Source organism: Tachyglossus aculeatus (assembly GCF_015852505.1).
Source record: "Tachyglossus aculeatus isolate mTacAcu1 chromosome 12 unlocalized genomic scaffold, mTacAcu1.pri SUPER_6_unloc_1, whole genome shotgun sequence".
Lineage (NCBI taxonomy): Eukaryota > Metazoa > Chordata > Mammalia > Monotremata > Tachyglossidae > Tachyglossus > Tachyglossus aculeatus.
The window spans coordinates 3,538,382-3,553,664 of NW_024044828.1; the positions used below are offsets into that span (position 1 = coordinate 3,538,382).

At 44.5% G+C, this 15,283-nt stretch overlaps 1 protein-coding gene across 1 annotated transcript in view; it reads left to right on the forward strand.

Moving 5' to 3' along the window:
• Positions 1-15,283, forward strand: part of RELN (reelin) — a 368,099-nt gene that overhangs the window by 242,472 nt on the left and 110,344 nt on the right. Inside the window, exons 22-23 of the mRNA XM_038740909.1 lie at positions 8,401-8,593; positions 13,434-13,546. Of these exons, the coding sequence (XP_038596837.1) occupies positions 8,401-8,593; positions 13,434-13,546 (306 nt within the window). The remainder of the gene's footprint in view (positions 1-8,400; positions 8,594-13,433; positions 13,547-15,283) is intronic.

Genomic DNA, 15,283 nt, shown 5'->3' on the forward strand with positions numbered 1-15,283 from the left:
ATTTGGTTTCTTCTTCTCATGAAGCTCTCTGGAAGCTATTCACTGTAATTTTCCCAGGAGTGCACATCACTAAATGTTCAGTCAATGACCCAATCATAATTAGAGGCAAAATGTTGCGCTCCAGTGCACGGTGAATTACCTATGATGGGAATTGTGCATGTACAGTAACTCCCCACACCCAGCAGGCTGGAATTTTAGCGCCCGAATAAATGCTGATGGAAATGGAAACACAGCTAATCGCTTCGGCTGTGAGTGCTCTGCGGTCTCACAGAGTGAGAGCCTTCTGTGGAAAAATATGAAGTGGCAGAGCCTTTTCTTGGAAACAGAATAATGGATGTGCTTGATTATCCGGCTGTTGTTCCTGGATTTCGTGGCAAAAAGAATTAGTGGGCACAAAAATAGGTCAACTTCATATCTTTCATGAACCTTTGATTTTTATATACTTCCTTTCCTTATCATTATCTTTAGGACTTTGAACCCCATGTGAGACAGAGACTGTGCCCAACCCAATTTGTGTGTATCCACCCCAGCGCTTAGTACAGTGTCTGGCACATAGTAAGCGCTTAAAAAAGTACCATAATTATTATTATTTAGTTGAGCAGTCTTGCACTCAAGACTCACAGACACTGCCCCTCCTACTGATACAGCTCTATTGGAGATGCCAAGACCTGTAGAAAAGGCTGGGGTAGATGGAAGATAATCAGCTGGGAACCAGCAGGGCCCAGTGGATAGAGCCCGGGCCTGGGAATCAGAAGGACCTGGGTTCCAATCCTGACTCCGCCACATGTCTGCTGTGTGACCATGGGCAAGTCACTTCTCTTCACTGGGCCTCAGTTACTTCATCTGTAAAATGGGGGTTAAGACTGTGAGCCCCATGTGGGACATGGACTGTGTCCGACATGATTACCTTGTATAATAATAATAATGATGGTATTTGTTAAGCGCTTACTATGTGCAAAGCACTGTTCTAAGCGCTGGGGAGGTTACAAGGTGATCAGGTTGTCCCATGGGGGGCTCACAGTTTTAGTCCCCATTTTACAGGTGAGGTAACTGAGGCACAGAGAAGTTAAGTGACTTGCCCAAGGTCACGCAGCTGACAGTTGGCAGAGCCAGGATTTGAACCCATGACCTCTGACAACAAAGCCCGGGCTCTTTCCACTGAGCCACGCTGCTTGTATGTGCCCCAGTGCTTAGAACAGTGTCTAACTCATAGTAAGTGCTTAACAAATACCACCAAAAAAAAAAGCAGGTCCGACAGTCTTTGTCCCACTCAGGGCTCACAGTCTAAGAGAGAGGAAGAGCAGGTATTCAAAGCCCATTTTACAGATGAGGCAACTGCAGCACAGAGCAAAGTGACTGGCCCACATTTGCCCAGCAGATAAGTGATGGAGCCAGGATTAGAACCCCTGGCCTTGGATTAGCAGTGTGGCCTACCTGGAGTCAGGAGACCAAGGTTCTCCAGCTAGGCCACACTGCTGATCAAAGGCCATGCTGAGAAGCATCATGGCTTAGTGGAAAGAGCTTGGGCCTGGGTGTCAGAGGACATGGGTTCTAATCCTGAATCCACCACTTATCTGCTGGGCAAACTTGGGCCTTCACTAAACTGCTCTGTGCCTCAGTTGCCTCATCTGTAAAACAGGGATAAAGATGATGAACTGTGAGCCCGTTGTTGGGTAGGGACCATCTCTATATGTTGCCAACTTGTACTTCCCAAGCACTTAGTACAGTGCTCTGCACACAGTAAGCGCTCACTAAATTCCCTTTCGCTGCTCAGTTTTAGTTCATTTGTGGCCCAGCCCCAATTCGTTCTGATAATCGGTGTTCCAATGGACAGCAGGAATACATTTACTTTCCTCAATGACTCCAAAGTTCAGTGGGCTAATTTAGCACTTGAGTTTGATGTCTGCTAACAGCAGTTCAATATCTTCCATTTGATCAAAATCCCAAGAACAGCATAGTTTCATCAAAGTTTGATGAACGTTCTTTAAAACACTGTGCTTTTAATTGGTACAGATAACTCTGCTCGGAGAAAGTGCAGAGTAATTATAGAAAACCATAAGGAAATATAAATAATTGTATGATTCCCCTTGGGCACCTTGAATAGAACTGTAGAGTTTTATTAACAAGTTCATTTGAGCGATTTAAAATGACTTTCTGATCATCTCTCAAGTTAAAAAGAGTTGACTTGGCTGGGAGAACAGGGAGCTGGTGTCCTGACAGTGATAATGAGGCAAAACTACACATTAACCACTTTAATTGGGACAAGGAAAGTACTCAGTGCTCATTAAAATGAAACACCATGACAGAACGCAAACTGTGCCCATTTTCTCCACCAGTGAGTTGGAGTGAAAACCCTTCTAATGACATTGTTTTTCCCTTGCTAAAGAGTAACTCATCGCCCAGAAAAGCATTTCAGGAATCAGTTAGGACTACAGAAGGTTGGCGTTGTTTTTTGGAGACATTCAAATGACAATATTCAAAATAAAATTGTCGAAATGATTTCCAAGCCCTTTGGGGAATCAGTCAGCCCTTCCATTCAGAAGCACATGCATATCAACATCTAGAAGGGTGTATCTAGAAGGGTGTATGTTTGTTGTGTATTACACTGTTATCTAAGTATTCTTTAGATTCATTCTTCAGGGTGTGAACTGCCCTATTTGGAGCCATTGGATCTCTAGGGAAAGTTTTTTTTAAAATTTGGGGTTTTTTTTTTAATTTTTGGTGGGTTTTTTTCAGTTCCACAGGATCTGTTCAAGTGGTTGTAGTTAAATTAATTATTGTTGGCTTGTCCCAGCTGTGAGTCCATTTGGTTCTCATTTTGTACCTCCTGACTTTGCGAGAGCGAGGATTGCAAGTGACATGGAGGGTGCCCTCCGGGGAAAAGTTGGACAATTGCTTTTTCATTGGAAAAACTGGAGTCAATATGCTATAAATCATTTTACAACGTGTCAGCCAAGAGCCCGCTTTCGAAGAAGGAAAGGATTGCTTATAATTATCTGGGATGCTCTCATGTCATCCAGCAAATCCGGAGATCGAGCCTACTTCGGCCCGAAGTTTTGAACAGCTTTATAACAACCCGTTACGTGTGATTCAGAATGAAGGGCTCTGGTGGTCACCAAGCAGATAATTTCTTTTGGGCTTTTCTAAAGATTGCCATTAATGAAAACTAATCAACAGAAGACAGAAGTTCTAGCCAAGAGCTGAGAAGAGGCTTCCAATCAATCAGTCAAGCAATGGTCTATATTAAGCACTAACTGTGTACAGAGCACTGTACCACGCCTGAGGGAAAGTACAATAAAATAGAGTCTAGAGGAGCATGCCCTGCCCATATGGAGCTTACATTCTACCCGCAAAGACAGATATTCAAGTAAATTACAGATTGGAGAAGTAATAGAGTGTAAAGGTATTTATATAAGTGCTGGGTGAATGTCAGAGCCCCATGTATAATAGACACAGACAGGAGGGAGGGGCAGGGACATGAGGACTTAGGGAAGACCCCTTGCAGGAGATGTGATTTTAGAAGGGTTTTTGAAGGGCTTTTTATGAGGGTATTGAAGGATATCCATGCTAGAGGACCACACCCAGACACTATGTTTTTTATGATATATGTTCAGCCCTTACAATGTGTCAAGCACCATCCTAAGCGCTGGGATAAGTACAAGTTAATTAGGTTGGACACAGTCCCCGTCCTGTCGGACTCACAATATTTTCCCAAGGTCCCGCAGTCAATCAATCAATCAATCAATCAATCATATTTATTGAGTGCTTACTGTGTGCAGAGCACTGTACTAAGTGCTTGGGAAGTACAAGTTGGCAACATATAGAGACAGTCCCTACCCAACAGTGGGCTCACAGTCTAAAAGGGGGAGACAGAGAACAAAACCAAACATACTAACGAAATAAAATAAATAGAATAGATATGTACAAGGAAAATAAATAAATAGAGTAATAAATATGTACAAACATATATACATATGTACAGTCCCGCAGGCACCGGGATTGGAAAGCAGAGCAGCTGGCCAGAGGGAAGCATAAGAGAACTCTGCCTTCCGTTCCCATGACTTTTCTGTTAGTGTCCGTAGCAGAGGCCGTCCGGGAGAGCTCTTGCATGTATTTGCTGCAGGTATACCATAGCCCTATTTTCATAAGGTCCAGGTAGAATGTGGGGAAGGGGGACGGTGGCCAAAACCGAGAAGGGAAGAGAGACAGGGAATTCAGTGGAAGGAAAGGAAGAGCAGGGGAAGAGACAGATGGAGAAAGAGAAAGGGGAAAATGGAGAGGGAGAGATACAATTGGAGAAAGAGAAGCTGAGGAAGGAATGGAGGTAACGGTTCTTTCAGGAATTCAGTAATGTCTTTTTATTTCATGGCATTTTTTAAGTGCTTACTCTGTCAAGCACTGCTCTAAGTGCTGGGGTAGAGACAAGCGAATAAGGTTGGGCAGAGTTCCTGTCCAACTCACAGACTTAATCCCCATTTTACAGATGACATAAATGAGGCCCGTAGAAGTGAAGTGACTTGCCCAAGGTCACACAGCAGAAAAGTGGCAGAGGCAGGAGTAGAACCCAGATCCTTCTAACTCCCAGGTCCCTGCTATATCCACTAGGCCATGCTGCTTCTTGTCTTCTGACTATTACTGTTCCTGCCCCCCTTGCTTCCCCCTACCTGCAGTTAATTTTTGTGTCTGTCTCCCACACGAGGTTGCAAACTCCTTGAGAGCAGAAATCATGTTCTATTCTATTATTTCTATTGTTCTCTCCCAAGCACTTAGTACAGTGCTCCATATATATCATTGGCACATCAATCAATAGATTTTTTGATTGATGTACCATGGAGAAGGTAAGAGCAGGGATCGGGGAAGAAAGAGGGCTCAGATCTCCATGAAGTAGTGTGCCTCTCTGCCTTGCCCTTTTTAGTAGGAAATGTAACCAGGATTACCTGCAAACATCTGGTGTCCAATCCCTACCGGATCGGAGACTACCCAGCTGAAACCCAGCTGGTCCGGGATAAAGCTAGCCAGATGGCCAGCCTTATTTCTTTAAGCAATTCTTGGAGAGAATGATGGGGATGACTTTGCTTCCCGTTGTGCCCGTGTATGTCACGGTGATGCCAGGCCTTTGTCCCCGAGGGTAGAATTAGCAGAATTAGCCAACAGGTTTCCTGCCTATAACGAGCTTACAGATTATTTTGTGTCTTCCCCAGCGCTTAGTTCAGTGCACATGGTAAGTGCTTAGCAAATGCCATCATCCTCATCACCTGAATAGATAGGACACAACCCTGGTACCTCAAAGGATACATTGTCCTTAGGCGACCATGAAGTAATCATTTCATTACCTCTGACTACTGCTTTTATTCAGTCAGTCAACCAATTATATTTATTGAGTGCTTACTCTATGCAGAGCACTGTACTAAGCGCTTGGGAGAGTGCAGTAAAACAGACACATTCCCTGCCCACAACAAGCTGGAAGTGAAGAAGGGGAGACAGATACTGATACAAATAAACTAATAATCATAATAACGAATAATTATGGTATTTGTTAAGCACTTGCTATGTGCCAGGCACTGTTCTAAGTGCTGGAGATATGTACATAAGTGCTGTGGGGCTGGGAGAGGGGATGAATAAAGGGAGAAAGTCAAGACAATTCATTCATTCATTCAATCGTATTTATTGAGCACTTACTGTGTGTAGAGCACTGTACTAAGCACTTGGGAATCAATCAATCAATCAATCGTATTTATTGAGCGCTTACTGTGTGCAGAGCACTGTACTAAGCGCTTGGGAAGTACAAGTTGGCAACATATAGAAACGGTCCCTACCCAACAGCGGGCTCACAGTCTAGAAAGGGGAGACAGACAACAAAACAAAACATATTAGCAAAATAAAATAAATAGAATAGTAAAGTAAGGCAATGCAGAAGGGAGTGAGAAAAGAGGAGAAGTCAGCTTTCGTATTCCTTACACCAAAATCTTCATTGCTCATTGGTCCCTTTACAAATTAATTCTTTGCAGGTAGATAGCTCTCCAGTCCATCTGGCTCTTGCTCACCGCACCCTGCGTGAAAATGACAGCCAGGGAAGAGAGTGTGCGTTCAATCAATTTCTCATTCTAGGTTCTCGGTCCTGACATCTCAGGACCCAGGCAGATCAGTGGTTTCCATAGGGAGACTCCACCCTAGTGATAACAATAATAGCAATAATAATAATACTGATAGTGGTATTTGTTGAGTGCTTACTATGTGCACCAGGTACTTGCTAAGCTCTGGGAGAGATGCAGTACAATCATACCTGTCAATGGCAGGGAATGTGTCTACCAACTCTGTTATAGTGTACTCGTCCAAGTGCATCGAACAGTGCTCTGCCCACATTAAAAGCTAAATAAGTACCATCCATAGACACCAGACACAGCAGACCTAGTGATCAGAAGGTCATGGGTTCTAATCCTGGCTCCACCACTTGTCCACTCTGTAATCTTGGGCAAGTCACTTCACTTCTCTGTGCCTTTCATCTGGAAAATGGGGATTGAGATTGTGAGCCCCACATGGGACAGGGATTGTGTCCAACGTTGCCAACTTGTACTTCCCAAGCGCTTAGTACAGTGCTCTGCACACAGTAAGCGCTCAATAAATACGATTGAATGAATGAATGAATCTGCTTGTATCCACCTCAGCTCTTAGCACAGTGCCTGGCACATAGTGAGCACTTAACAAATGCCACAATTTTTATTATTATCATTATGGAGTTCATATTCGAAGGGGAAGGGAGAACAGGTATTTATCTAATCCCAATTATACAGATGAAGAGAAGTAGCGTGGCTGTACTCCAGCGCTTAGTACAGGGCCCAGCATGTAGTAAGCACTTAACAAATACCACAGTTATTATTAGTAGTAGATGAGAGAACTGAAGCACAGAGAAGTTAAGTGATTTGCCTGAGGCCAAACAGTAGGCAAGTACAGGAGCAGGGATTAGAGGCCAGGTCTTTGATGATGATGATGATGACGAAGTAATAATTTCCCACCAATCTTTCATTTGAAATCGTTGACCGAATAATGGAGTCACAAGCAACATCGATTTCTCGGGACGAGAAGGCCCGTTTGGGTCGGCCCGTTCAAAAGACGCCGGATCCGTGACCAGGTCTGTGCGTCTTTTGTTTCTTCTGCACAGATTACTTTTTGTCTCTGAGCTTCGGGCCAGAAGGAACCCTCCATGCGTGCTCCCCATTCTGCCCGTGCGTAGCTTGCCCGTTCTGGACTGTAATAGGTGAGCAGCAGCACCCCACAGCAGGGGCCTGGATTGGCTCCTGTAAACGTTAATCACAACATCAGCGTGAGGCAGAATCACTCAAGCTTGGGCCGGATTGCCACCTGGCTCTGATGTAGCTTCAAAATATACGTTTGCGTGCATGTGAATTTATACTAGGAAATGGAGAATTCGTCAAAGATTCCTCCTATCTCCGCTCCTTAGGCAGCACCATAAACCTCAGTATCCGTATTAATACAAGGTAGCCAGCACCCACAAGCCCTGTGGCTATTCCATCTTTATCCCCGATTGTTCCCTTTTTTTATATATTTTTTTGTCATTAAATGCTTACTATATGCCAGGCATTGTACTAAGCACTGGCGTATCTACAAGCTAATCAGGTTGGACTAAGTCCCTGTCCCACACGGGGTTCACGGTCTTAATTCCCATTTTACAGATGAGGGAACTGAGGCCCAGAGAAGTGAAGTGACTTCACCAAGGTCACACAGCAGACAAGTGGGGGAGTCTGAAATTAGATCCCAGGTCCTTCTGACTCCCAGGGCTGTGCTGTATCCACTAGGCCACACTACTTCAATCAATCAATCGTATTTATTGAGCGCTTACTATGTGCAGAGCACACAATGAGTACTTCTCATTGGTTGAATAATTAATGTTTGCTAGACCAATTAGATCCCAACTAGAAGTAGGGTAGCACTCACTTCAGCCCCCATGCTTTCATAAGGCATGGAATGGGGAGGATAATCAGGTTGAAAATGAGCATGGTGATAACTGAAAGTGTTATTCTTGGCACCCCACAATCAAAGTGTTGTTTGAGGTGTTTCTGAGGGAAGGATTTTTCTCTTTTTTTTTTTGCTTGGTTTTTATTGTATTTGTTAAGTGCTTACTATGTTTCAAGCACTGCTCTAAGCGCAGGGATAGATACAAGGTAATCAGGGTGGACACAGTCGCTATCCCACATGGAGCTCACCATCTTAATCCCCATTTTCCAAATGAGGTATCTGAGGCCCAGAGAGGTGAAGCAATTTGTCCTAGGTCACACAGCAGACACGTGGCGGAGACACGAGTCCTTCTCACGCCCCGGCTGTATCCACTTGGCCACGCTGCTTCCCTGCTTCAGGTTCTGATTCCTGTTCTGTACCTCCCAGTTTTACAGGCGACTCTAAACTTGCCCCCAGCATGCGCTATGTGGAAACACAATCCATGCAAATCGGAGCATCGTATATGATCCAGTTCAGTTTGGTGATGGGCTGCGGGCAGCCGTTTACGCCTCACATGGACAACCAGGTGAAGCTGGAGTATTCGACAAATCACGGACTCACGTGGCACCTTGTTCAGGAGGTAAGGCTGGGTGTTTGGCTAGCGGCGGTGACTTCAGCAAAGGGGTCGTTTTAAAACCAGAATTTGCTATGGTTTGCCGGGCGGGGTGGGGGGTAAAATGGCAAACAGCTGAGCTGGATGTGTAAGTCTCCTTCACTTCATTCATTCAGTCGTATTTATTGAGTGCTCACTGTGTGCCAACCACTGGTTCAAATCCCGACTCCGCCAATTGTCAGCTGTGTGACTTTGGGCAAGTCACTTAACTTCTCTGTGCCTCAGTTCCCTCATCTGTAATATGGGAATGAAGACTGTGAGCCCCATGTGGGGCAATCTGTTCACCTTGTATCCTCTCCAGCGCTTAGAACTGTGCTTTGCATATAGTAAGCACTTAACAAATGCCGTCATCATCATCATCACTATCACTGTACTAAGCGCTTGGGAGAGTACCATGTAACAACAAAGAGATACATTCCTGCCTACAGTGAGCTCACTCTCTAGAGGGGGAGACAGGCATTAAAATAAATAAATGGATAGGTAAATAAATAAATAAATTACAGATACATACAGATGTATGCATATCTTCTGTGGGATGGGAGGGAGGATGAATGAAGGCGCAAGTATGAGGGACACAGAAGGGAGTGGGAGGAGAGAAGAGAAGGACTTAGTCAAGGAAGACTCAAGTTATTCCCTCAAGTTACAAGGGCTGCACTGTTGTACTCTCCCAGCCACTTAGTACAGTGCTCTTCCCACAGTGAGCACTCAGTAAATGCTACAGATCAATTCCTCTAAAAAGAGAGTGCAAAGTGAACCCTGTTGGACTCATTAAAGAGGGCTAATGGTCTCTTCAGACCATGCAGTCATGTCTGAGAACTCTCCATCTCAGGCTGGTAGCTCAGGACAATTCAGGATGAAAATGGCAGAGTTCTGATGAAGGGATAGCAGCAGCCATGAAAACGTTGCAAGAATTACACAATTTTGAAAAAGAAAAGAATCAGGGACTCTTTAATAACCACACTGCCTAAGTCCCTCCTAAGCCCCTCAAGGAGTGTGTAAATAACTTGGAACCTTTTTTGTTGTTGTCGTTGTAAAGTGTTTACTATGTGCCGGGCACTGTATTAAGTGCCGGGGTAGATACAAGGTAATCAGGTTAGTTACAGTCCATGTCCCTCATGGGGCTCACACTCTTAATCCCCATTTTACAGATGAGGTAACTGAGGCACCAAGAAATAAAGTATCTTGGCCAGGGTCACACTGCAGACAAGTGGCGGAGCTGAGATTAGAACCCAGGTCCTCCCGACTCACAGGCCCGTGTTCCATCCATTAGGCCATGCTGCTTCCCAACTTAAGCCGAATAGAGTTGATTTTGCTGCAATCACAAGCAGCGGCATGGAGTGATGAAATTACCTTTGGGCACTAGGAATTTTTGGTGCCAAACAAAATCTGTAAACTGAAATCAGCCCATCAACTCTGTTCCAAAAGAGTTAGGGCAGAGAGAATAAGGGAAAGGAGACTTCAAAAGGAGGAAGACCAATGCGCTCTGGAGAAAAATGGTGAAAAGCTGCAGCCAGGGAGAGTTACTCTGCTCATCTCTCCCATTTCAGGGGTTATCCCTTTGTTAGCTGGACGCTGAGGGTTAGGTTCTCCACATGTAGATTCAGTTAGAAAACCAGATTTTTATCTCCTCTAAAAACGTTTTCCCCCATATCCACCTAGGTAGATTTAGCCCATCATCTGGGGGCAGAAATCAGTAAATCAAGCTCTAGCTCAAATCACCGCAACGCTTTTTCTAAGTTGCCTGGATGAAGTTAGAAGCCAGAAAAGAATGATATTTGCGCTGGACCACAAACGAGAAAAGAGTCTGTGGGGGAGATGATAATGGGCAAGAAACTTGAAGCCCGCATCTCTGAGTCTGGCAGGAGTTAGTGAGGTAAACAAAACCCTTGGATGAATAATTAGTGGAATAAAAATAGAGTACAAATGTGAAGGGATTGGTGCGATGCTGTAGCCAAGTGAAACCACACCTGGAATTTGAAGCCCAGCTCTGGGCACAAGGAGAATTAAGGGAGATAATGAATATAAATGAAAATTTAAATATCTGTCTACAAAGAGCCTCTCCATTAGTGCACTCAAACAGAGTGAACGTGAAGAGGAATAAAGCTGTTGAACCAGCAATTCAGTGGCGTAAAGAGATCGCTTCCTCATATAAATCAAGGGGGCTGAAGGCAAGGAAAAGGAGGATGACTGGTCTTTTATCTTAAAGACAACTGGAGTTATAATGGAATTTCACCCTTACCTTTGAAATTAAGAAAGGAGATGTCTAGTGTACTTTAAAGTGCAGAAGATGAGAAATCGTCCACCGTGAAGGCAGAGGAATCCTTTCCTGTCTCTTTCTCTGCAGCCCCCTTGTTTTGGAGTGGACCAGGAGGGTTGTTGAAAAATAATCCTCGTGGTATTTGTTAGATTCATTCATTCATTCATTCAATCGTGTTTATTGAGCGCTTACTCTGTGCAGAGCACTGTACTAAGCACTTGGGAAGTACAAGTTGGCAACACATAGAGACGGTCCCTACCCAACAGTGGGCTCACAGTCTAGAAGGGGGAGACAGACAACAAAATAAAACATATGGCTCAGTGGAACAGAGCACGGGCTTTGGAGTCAGAGGTCATAGGTTCAAATCCCCGCTCCACCAATTATCAGCTGTGTGACCTTGGGCAAGTCACTTGTTAGATGCTTCCTGTGTGCCAAGCACTGTACTAAGCACTGGGGTAGGCAAAAGAGAATCAGGCCTGACATGGTCCCTTCCCCACATGGGGCTCGCAGTCATAGTAGGAGGGAGAGTGAGTATTGAATCAACATTTTACAGATGAAGAAACCAAGGCCCAGAAAAGTGAAGTAACTGGCCCAAGATCACACAGCAGGCAAGAAGCAGAGCTGGGATTAGAACCCAGGTCCTCCAACTTCCAGATCCATGCTCTTTCCATGGGATCGTGCTGCTTCTCTCGAGCCAACCTTGCCCCATTTTTTTGAGCAGTCCCTTCCCCCATGGGCCCAAGACATCTTCGGTTGCACGAACTGACTCGCTAAATGCTGAACTCAATATTGCGAACCAGGCTTCCAGCCCAGAGGAAATTAAGAGATGTCCATTTCCTCCCAGAAACCAAACCCTCCAGGGTCACCCATGACCGAAGCTGCCTTCATGTCTGATCTGCAGTTCTGATTGACTGCCCGTCTTCTGGAAATTCTCTTAGTCTCTTTTGAACCTCCGGCCTCTGCCGTGTGTTTTCCCTGAGAAGCAAACCAGTCCCTGAATATTTTATGAAACATATCACTCATTTATTCATGGGATTTAACTATTTACAAGTCACCCTGGGATAAGCCCTGTTCTGTTGCTGTTTACTCCCAGTGCAGTACCTGGTGGCCTCAGTTGCAGGACTTCCTGTGTCTTAAAGACATAGTAGCCCAGCAGTCTCTGGTTTCCTCATCCAGAAACACCTTGTGAGTGTTTTGAGAAAGAACCAATCAGTATGGTCACCCCTGTAAAGTGATCCTGGGTTGGATTAATAAATAGGAACTTTCAGGAGCCAAGAAGTAACTTTTCTCCACGATAGAATCATGCCCTCCATAGTCTGAGAGAGATATGGAAAAGATGCAAAGAAGAACAAAAAAATGGATTCACAGGGTGGAAAATAGGGTATTTTTAAATGGTATTTGGTAAGTGCTTTCTATGTGCCAGGCACTGAGCTAAGCACTGGGGTAAATACACGATAATCAGGTTGGGCACAGTCCGTGTTCCACCTGGGGCTCACAGTCTTATTAGTCGTAATAAAATCCCCATTAATAATAATAACAATAATAATGGTATTTGTTAAGTGCTTACTATGTGCAAAGCACTGTTCTAAGCACTGGGGGGATACAAGGTGATCAGGTTGTCCCATGTGGGGCTCACAGTCTTAATCCCCATTTTACAGATAAGGTAACCGAGGCACAGAAGAGTGGAGTGACTTGCCCAAGGTCACACAGCAGGCAAGTGGCAGAGATGGGATTAGAAACCAGGTCCTCTTTCTCCCAGGCCCGTGCTCATTCCACTAGGCCATGCTGCTTCCTATACGTGAAGGAAACTGAAAGCATGTGGGGTTATTTAATGTCAGGAAAAGAGAGCTTGATCATAAACCAATACACCAAACCAATACCATTCCATGTTCCTCTATACAAATATATGAAGGGTTGTTGAAAGGTAACACTCACTGGGGGATTTCATCACCACAGAGGAAAAAATAAGAGAAATAGTCATAGATCATTAGATTAGAGTGAAGAATAAGTGCAAAAAAAGATGCTCTAAACCTGAAACAGGCTCTATAGTCAATCAATAAAATTAACTTTTTTATGGTATTTGTTAAGCGCTTACTATGTACGTGGCCAAGCACTGTACTAAGTACTAGAGTAGGAACAAGCTAATCTGCTTGTACACAGCCCATGTCCCACATGGGGCTCACAGTCATAATGTCCATTTTACAGATGTGGTAACTGAGGCATAGAGAATAAAGCAATTTGCCCATGGTCACACAGCAGACAAGAGGCAGAGCCAGGATTAGGACAGTGGTCCTTAAGACTCCTAGGCCTCTGCTCTATCCACCTGGCAACGCTTCTTCTCTTTGAGTGCTTACTGTGTGCCGAGCACTTCACTAAATGCTTGGGAGAGTGCACTACAGCAGAGTTGGTAGACATGTGCCCTGCCTACAAGGAGCTTACAGTCTAGCGCGGGAGGCAGTTTGCATCTGGAAATGTGAGAATTCCGGCTTCTGAAAAGAATGCAGTTTTTCCTGCCACACTAACGTTCACCTGGAGATGCATTGCTTTTAGGAATGTCTTCCAAGCATGCCCAGCTGCCAAGAGTTTACCGCCGCAAGTATCTACCATGCCAGCGAATTCACCCAGTGGAGAAGAATCACCGTTCTGCTCCCCCAGAAAACTTGGTAAGAAATGACATTTCTAATTGTTACTAACTCTCACAACTTTTGGATTTGGGGGTTTTTGTAATGGTATTTGTTAAGCGTTTATTATGTGCCAAGCACTTTTCTAAGTGCGGAGGTAAATACAAGGTCATCAGGTCAGACACAGTCCATGTCCCACATGGGGCTCACTGTCTTAATCCCCACTTTACAGATGAGCACTGAAGCACAGAGAAGTGACTTGCCCAAGGTCACGCAGTCAACAAGTGGCAGAGCCGAGATTAGAACCCAGGTCCTTCTGACTCCCAAGCCCGTGCTCTATCCACTAGGCCACGCTGCTTCTCACAAACAGAGATTCTTGTGAAGCATCTCAACCTTCTTCAGCTTCTCTTGACTTCTCCCTGCCTATATACAGGATATTTGAGGAAAATGGATCACAGCAGGATACTCAAAGAGCTGGCAAACAGAAATAGGGAAACTGTGACCTGACAGGACAGGAGAAACGTGTTAAAGATGTAGGAAAGCAAAATCTCAATTCATGTGGTAGCTCTGTGGATAGCAGAGAGACACCAAATGAGGCAAATGATAGACCATTCTGACAAGCAGCAGTTAGAAGTGGGGGTACTTAGATAAGAGACTTTAAGATGCTCATGATTCAAAAGGAATGGTCATCAGCCACGGCGGTGGACATTTCTTATCAGCATACGTTATAGAAAGGCTTGTCCTGTTCCCCTTCGGTCTTTTCAACCACTCTCACTCCACCTGCACTGTCCACCATCTTCAGAGCAAGGAGTAACATTTTACACTTTAGGAGAAGTGGGCTCAAAGAAGCGGGCTTTCCGACGCTCTGCCCGGGCTCTTTACCGAGTCCGTTTGAAAGACGAGGATTTTCTCTGCACACATTCCTCCAGGAAAGGCAAATCTACGGCTGGATTCCCCGACAGGCTCCCATGATGTAATTCAAATGTAGGCAACAGTAAACGTGGTGTGCCTAGCCAAATGGAGTTTTCTGGGGTCCTCACAGTAATAAAGACTTGTGGTGTTAGGAAAAAGATTCTGAATATTCCTGGTAGCATGCGCTTTCCTCGGTGCCATGTTCCATATCGTCAATACTGAGTGTATGCACCTGCCCTCCCAAAGAGTATATGCATGATTGCAATATTTGTTACCCCAATGAAAATGAATTTCCATTTATGAGGGACATTTGCATAAGAACAAGGCTTAATGAGATACAAACAGCTGCCAGTAGCTGACTTCATAAACAAATCAACACCTAATGACTGAATGAGAGTTTCTGAATAATTGGGTAAATGTAATTACAGGAACTCTGGCAGTCGAAAAAGAGCATGTTTTCAGACTTTATTTGCCTGGAATCCTCAGGTTTCCTACCCACCAGGAGGGGACACAACCTCACTGTAATTCTGATTTTAAATTCTGGGTAAGAAAAATCCAATACGAAAAGGAGATAGAGTTTTGTTTGCAATGGTCAGTGTGGATTTGGAACATCAGAACAGTTCCATGGGAAGCCTTAACACAAATTCAGTCCAACGGTCCCAGAAAATGGCTAACTCCCTGGCTTAAACCATTCCAGGCATGAAGAAGGAATCTGATTATTCTCCTATTTAATTTCTTCAGAGTTTCAAAGACCGAAGGCAGCAAGGGGGAGAAGTGGAAAGTTTAAGCCTTTTTATTGAGGAAATGTCACTGGCCTGCAGCTGCGAATCAGTAAAATCACACCTTGTGCATTAACATGTGGCCTAG